Here is a 6,554-nt window from a genome sequence, read left to right as displayed (position 1 = left end):
TTAGGAGTGTCCGTGCGGCGTCAGTGTCAGTGGTGCGATGTCGGCGATGGTGATGGAGGCGGCCGAATGCAGCTCTACAGATGCACCGACACGTAGGGAATAACGGTTGAAGAGAGGGGGTGGTGCGGTGGTGGTGAACGCGCACACCACTCGCACTCCGCACTCCGCAGGGCCCACTTGTTCGCCAACTACGTCCTACGTCGGCCTGTCACTCGCGAGCGCGTTGCCGGTGCGGCAACATCGAGTGCGTCCACCTTCGGAGCTCGACTGGCCGCGCTCACGATCCCCCCCGGGTTCGTTCCACTCGAGAGAATCGCCGGGAATCCGCCACGATACCGAGGGACGTGAAAAAAAAAAAACGATCGGTTCCTTGGATCGTCCGGAGATCCAAGAGTGGTAAATTAAAGAGTGGTGGAGAACGCGCAGTTTTCTCATTAACGTTAAAGAGTGCACGTGACAATCATATCGGTCGGGGAGGAACATGTTTTGAGAGTCATCCCCTTCGTCGTGTGTCGTTTCTTCATCTGGTGATTGCGAAGACAAAGAAAAACCCGAGAATGGCGAACGAGACGTTGACGCGCGAGATGGACGCGCACATCGTCACTATCCTGTCGAGGCTGTCGGCCCTCCGGGAGAACAATGCCGACGAGAGGGAAAGAAAGGCGCCCATGTCCATCGAGGCTCGCAGTTTGGAGCTGTGGCGAGCGGTGGCCGTCGAATGTCTGGCCACTTTCTTCTTCAGCCTCGTGGTGGCCGGCGCGGCCGCCGCCTCCTCCGTATCCGGAAGCGGCCTCTCCGCGCTAGCCACCGCTGTAGCTTCCGGCTTCGCCATCGCCGCGATCTCCCTCATCTTCGGCCACATCAGCGGTAAGGGTGTTATCGCGTCAATTTCACGGAAGATGATAAAAAAGTAGGGGGCAATGTACCCATACATTTATCGCCAAGTTTCGAAAAACTATACTCCGTCCAACGAGAGATCATGGTTGACTAAACATAAATAACGATAGGGCACAGAGCCGCAACAAGGTGTTCGCGTTAAATTATTTTTATTTTTAATAGATATTGTCCAACACTATTAAAAATAAAAATAATTTAACGCGAACACCTTGTTGCGACTCTGTGCTCTATCGTTATTTATGTTTGATCATCAACCATGATCTCTCGTTGGACGGAATATAAGCAATTTATTAGAAAGTAACAAGGGGTTCCTCTTTATGTATCTAGTACATAAAAATTTCAATGTTTGAAATCTTGAAAGTTTCGACTAGGACAATTCTCAATTTTGCAATAATCAATTTTAAAATTAGTTAATTTTAACTTAGTTTAATTTTTTGGTCTGTTTCTATTTTTGTATCTTAGAGGATCGTTTCTTCATCATTATAAATTTAGAGAAAATAAGGTTTAAATGGGGAAATGATATATTTTTGGGATATAAAATAAAAAGTAGAGCGCCTTGATTTATCAAGTTTTTAATAAAGTAATTTAACTGACATATTTAATAGTATATCTACCAATAACGTTGTATCTAGTTTAAAAATTAGACACTATAAAAATTTTAAATACAATTTTTTATAAATATTGTATCTTAAGAACTAGTAATAATAGACATAAGATGCTTTACTATTATACAATTTAAACTTCTATTATATTGAAATATATATTAACTCCATTTTGACAAAAACTGGAGATACGATCCTTTACCTCTAAGGTACGGATTTATGAGTTTAGAAAGAAGCACAATACGTTAAAGTGCTCTTCTTTTTACATGTCTATCTAATACTTCTTTTATTTTATATATGACAATATATATTTTTTAATTTATATTTTATATAAAATGAAAGAGAAAAAATGCTAGAGAGCGTTTAGTTATCCTAGGTCTATGGTTCCATCTGTGTGTATAGTTCTATTCAGTTCTTGCATTCCAATAACAATGAATTTTTTCACAAAAACGTATTCGCGTGTAATAGTCTGTTTGATTTACACGCGTTTTACGTTGCGTCCGCGCGGTTTTTGTGCACGCAATGCGCGCATCTCCTACAATGCGTTCAGAGGCTAATTACGCAAAGGGTCGCGAACTGCTCGTTGCGTCAATGATTCTGTTCCTTCTTGTACGTTCGTATCGTTCACGAGCTACGGCCCTCGCGATTTCTCTCGATTGGCTCGTTAACCGATTACGCCGGCGCGGCGCGACGTAACATTACCGCGTTGTGCGTGTCTGTCGTGAACGTATGTGGGCACTCTCGGAGTACGTACCGACGGCACGCACAATACGCGACATACGATGCGTGTAATAAACTCTCGGTCCTCGTACTACATACCGGAAACTTGATCGCGTTTGCTCCCCGACTGGCTATCGCCCCTGCACGAATAAACGGAGCGGACGGTGCGCGAAAGCTTTATTTCTGCTGCGACTCGTTGAGCGATCGTTTGCAATTAAAAATGTCCAATTCTATAATCCACATATAGAACAAGATAATTAAAATTAAAAAATCTTTGCTTGAAACATGTCGATCTAACGGTAATATTTTAATTTTTGCCTTGCGAGCGAACTGAGCGCATTATTCCTGTCCGCTCCGATCTTCAGCCAGGCCGTCGCACGTAATTGAGCTCGTCAATTTTATAACTCGGTGTCGCTCGGCCAATTATTTCTCCTTGGATTTATTAACGTAACAATTTTTAGTCGTAAAAAAAATGAACAGGGATGAAAGTCACTGGGAAGAAGCGTCGATCAAACGGGTAAGGTACAAGTCGAGGATAGAATCGCGCAATCTCCCCGTATGTCTTCTTTGATTCTTTTCCTCCTCTTTATATGGAAAACCTTTTGCACGCAGGTGGACACGTGAATCCGGCGGTCTCGGTATCGTTTGCTTTGTGCAGACGGATTTCCCCACTTCGCGCGGTGCTGTACATCGCGGCACAATGCGGTGGCGGCATAGCTGGGGCGGCGATGCTTTATGGGTAAGTTTCGTCTTTGAGAATCAGCATACTTCGTTAGAAAATAATTCAGTCGGTTACGCAAGATTAGCCGAATCGACAATCGTTGAATAAGTTGAAAAACTCGAAGATACTCCCCCACAAGACAATCATCACTCCGCTCTCACTTACAATTAGAATAATTAATGAAATAATTACCGAGAACGCAGAAAAAATATTAATTATTACGACACGTCGTGCAGAAGGCATCTGTGCACGGTATCTTTATTTCTTAGGAAAATCGCAAGATTATTGCAAATTGCAATGGTTGCGTAATCTTCTTTTTTCTAAGAACGTAAAAGTGAACTCAGACTTAATCTTCTCAATTTTAATATAAATTTCTAATTTCTATTTCTACTATAAGACAGATTAACTTTAATCTCGTTTTAACTTACTTTTTATCTTTTTCTAATTCTTAAAACTAGAAAATTATAAACAGTAAGTCAAACTGAAATTAAAGTTAATCTACTTGCGCCCTTAAATTCTAATATCGATCGCGAGCATAATTAGTAGACCAGCAGCAATTTTCAATGAGTATAGTACAAGAATAACGAATAAAACAGCAACAAAGTCGGCGTTATCCGACGTGTAAAGTGGCGTGAGCCCTTGGCTCTCGGCAGTGTTAAGACCGGAATGAGATACACTGCTCTGTGAGGACAGCTGCTAGATAGGAGAATCAGGAAGGCATGTGGCCCATCCAAAGCTGGGCCGAGTTTTCTTCCAAGTGTTCGTACGGCGGCCGGTGGCCTGAGCGAGTTTCAGGAGGAACCTAAATAATATCCGCTATCGTGATTTCTGTTTCACGTCGACCACGCGTAACGGCGCGAGCAATTAAGGCACATTTTTTCCTCGGTAATTTTAACGCTGTCGTGAATGCCTTTCTTTAGCAATTCTAAGCGAAATTTTTCGTATCGTTTAGAAATAACAAAACGGGTTTTGTCGTTATGCGAAAGAGATGCGTAAAATGAGAGAATACGATAAAAATACCAGGAATTCAACCACAAAGGATCCGAAATTCCGATCCTCGCAGGCTACAAAGAATTCCACGCTTATCTCGCGACCGCAACCGTAGAAAAATTCTTCCAATATAGACCATTTCGTATCGCATGATGTAAACAACGTTCGTCAGGTATATCTATAACGGTTTCATATATGATAATGCACCTCTTACACAAGCTTAACATGCCGACACATCGTGAATACGGAGCGTAGCAAAAATACGGTCCATTACGGACTTCGTTTCGAGGCATGAATATCCCAATTCACCTCAGAAATGTTATGATGTACGAAAGCACGAACACCTTCGAGCGATTCTCAAATAGCCTCTTCGATATATGCAAGTCGGTGCACGTGCTTCGATCTCGCCCGTGGGCAGACGGCTTCCATCAGTTCCATCTTCCATCCCGAAGGGCGAGAAAAAAATAAGAGGGCTTCAAAGCGGTGTGCGTGCGTGCGTCATGCGTGTGTGTAAAGCCGTGCGCTGGACCAAGAAGTAGCACGTTATTCGGGGGAGTGCGAGTAGATCGTCCTCTCGAAGCGGCGGCAGCTGAGAAAGCCGAAAGATTCGAGCGCAGGGAGTGTGAAGCGAGAGCGACGAATAAGATGAGAGAATGAAGGCGACGACGGAGAAGGGCGGACGATGCAAGGAATGCCTGAAATAATTGCGCTACATTTAATGCTCGTTTAATTTGCTGAGAGAGAGAGAGAGAGAGAGAGAGAGAGAGAGAAGAGAGAGAGAGAGAGAGAGAGAGAGAGAGAGAGAGAGAGAGAGAGAGAGAGAGAGAGAGAGAGAGAGAGAGAGAGAGAGAGAGAGAGAGAAGAGAGAGAGAGAGAGAGAGAGCACGTTTAAAGAATAGGAAAACGTGTGATATCACTGTAATATACAGAGAGCGAGAGAAGTCTCGCTTGAAAAGAGATGAATGTCTCTCTTTCCTCTTTTATAATTAACTAAGGAAGATGAGGGCGCGTGAAAATCGCTCAAAGGAATGCAACAAGTTGCTACGAGAAACGTGCAAAATAAGGGAATTTAAGGATGGAGAGAGAGAAGGGAGAGAGAGCGTTGAGGAGACGCGTGGAAAGAGGGAGTATCGTTGTCCCGTAATGAACAGTTATCAAATGTCGTCGAAAATGTAATTTCATCGAAAGTTATGGAGGATACGTTTATTTGACAACTTCTCTGGAGTTGAATAATTAAGAAGGAAAAGTAGAGTGCGCTAAAATGCACGAAGGAATGTAAGAAGTTGGCACGAGGGCAACAAGATGAGGGAGATCGCAGCCGGGAGATAGGGGTGGAGAGGGGGCGGGATAAAAACGGGAGCGTGCAGGAGGACGGTAACGAGAGAAGGTGAGAGAAAAACCGAGGAGGCAGGGCAGAGGACGACGGCGGGCGGAAAGAGAGCGGCATCAGCGGCTCGTAGGGGCGAAAGACGGAGAGAAGCGGAGTGAGAGGAGTGGGAGAGGCAGAAAGAGGCACGCGTAATTGGCAGGCGAGGGAGAACCTCGGAAGGTGAGCACCTGCCTCGTACGAGGAGCGGCGGTCCACCGCCTCGCAGCTGCCGCAGATGTTTCCCCATGGACCAAAAAAGATCGCGCGGAAAAAGGAACGCGCGAGGCGGCGAGCCGGCACCGCCGGGCGAGGAGAGGACGAGGATAATGAATACCTATGCATGCATACACCGAGGTGGGACAAGTTTCACGGCATCGGGGATCGGGCAGATCGGCCCGTGAAGGAGGACACGCCGTTCGTTCGGAACGTTCGGAGAGCGGCGCGGCGCGGCGCCGCCACTGCCAAAGCAGATGTTCCCGCCGTTGCGTTGCGGAGATCATTGTCCGTTCTTCGCCTCTCCGCCTAACCGCTTCTCGGCTCCTTTCTTCGCCGCCGAGCGAAGTACTTCGCCAAATTTGGCTTTATCTTCGTGTCGCGTGTCCGTGCCTCGGGGGGGGGGGGGGGCGCCGGGTTTTGGGGTACTTGGCAGAACCTACAGATGAAATATCCGACTTTCTTACTTCAACAACTTTAAAGCTATAGTCAAAATTCAGGTCAAGCTGCATTAGATTAATGACATTGTGTTAACCGTTTTTATTATTATAATATTATATATAAGAATTCTATAGATATACATATTTATCTTTAACTCACTAGTCAATTATTTTTTATGTGACATTTCGATATTTTGATACTGCCGTATGGTAATGCATCAGTGTCGAAAATCACATCTTTAAAAATAAATAATGTAGTTGTATTCGTCTCGGCGTATCTGTTTTATATGTACTCCTTCTTCTTTTTTTTTTAAGATACACCTTTCTTACTGAATTGATACATATCGGATTTATTGGCTCGGTAGCATGCATCAGCTGCAGGCGTCATTAATATTAACGAGTTCACTCCTCGCAGAGGCAAGTAGCCTGTAAGGACATCCACTATCTCGTTTTAGCCTTTCTGCCCTACAAAAAAATCCGCTACTTATTTTTTACTCGACATTTATAATTCATCATTTTTTTATGCTGTTCTACATTTCGATTTATTATAATCTATATATAGCTACTTAAGTCGCTAGTTAAGTCATATCATGACGCAACTA

General features: G+C 44.4%; 1 protein-coding gene across 1 annotated transcript in view; it reads left to right on the top strand.

Moving 5' to 3' along the window:
- Bib (big brain) overlaps positions 1 to 6,554 on the top strand; it is a 31,547-nt gene continuing 24,993 nt past the window's right edge. Inside the window, exons 1-2 of the mRNA XM_071770306.1 lie at positions 1 to 867; positions 2,832 to 2,958. Of these exons, the coding sequence (XP_071626407.1) occupies positions 558 to 867; positions 2,832 to 2,958 (437 nt within the window). The 5' untranslated portion in view covers positions 1 to 557. The remainder of the gene's footprint in view (positions 868 to 2,831; positions 2,959 to 6,554) is intronic.

The sequence above is a fragment of the Temnothorax longispinosus genome, chromosome 2 (genome assembly GCF_030848805.1).
Source record: "Temnothorax longispinosus isolate EJ_2023e chromosome 2, Tlon_JGU_v1, whole genome shotgun sequence".
NCBI lineage: Eukaryota > Metazoa > Arthropoda > Insecta > Hymenoptera > Formicidae > Temnothorax > Temnothorax longispinosus.
Note: the sequence above shows the minus strand (reverse complement) of the source record. Positions and strands in the feature narration are given on the sequence as shown.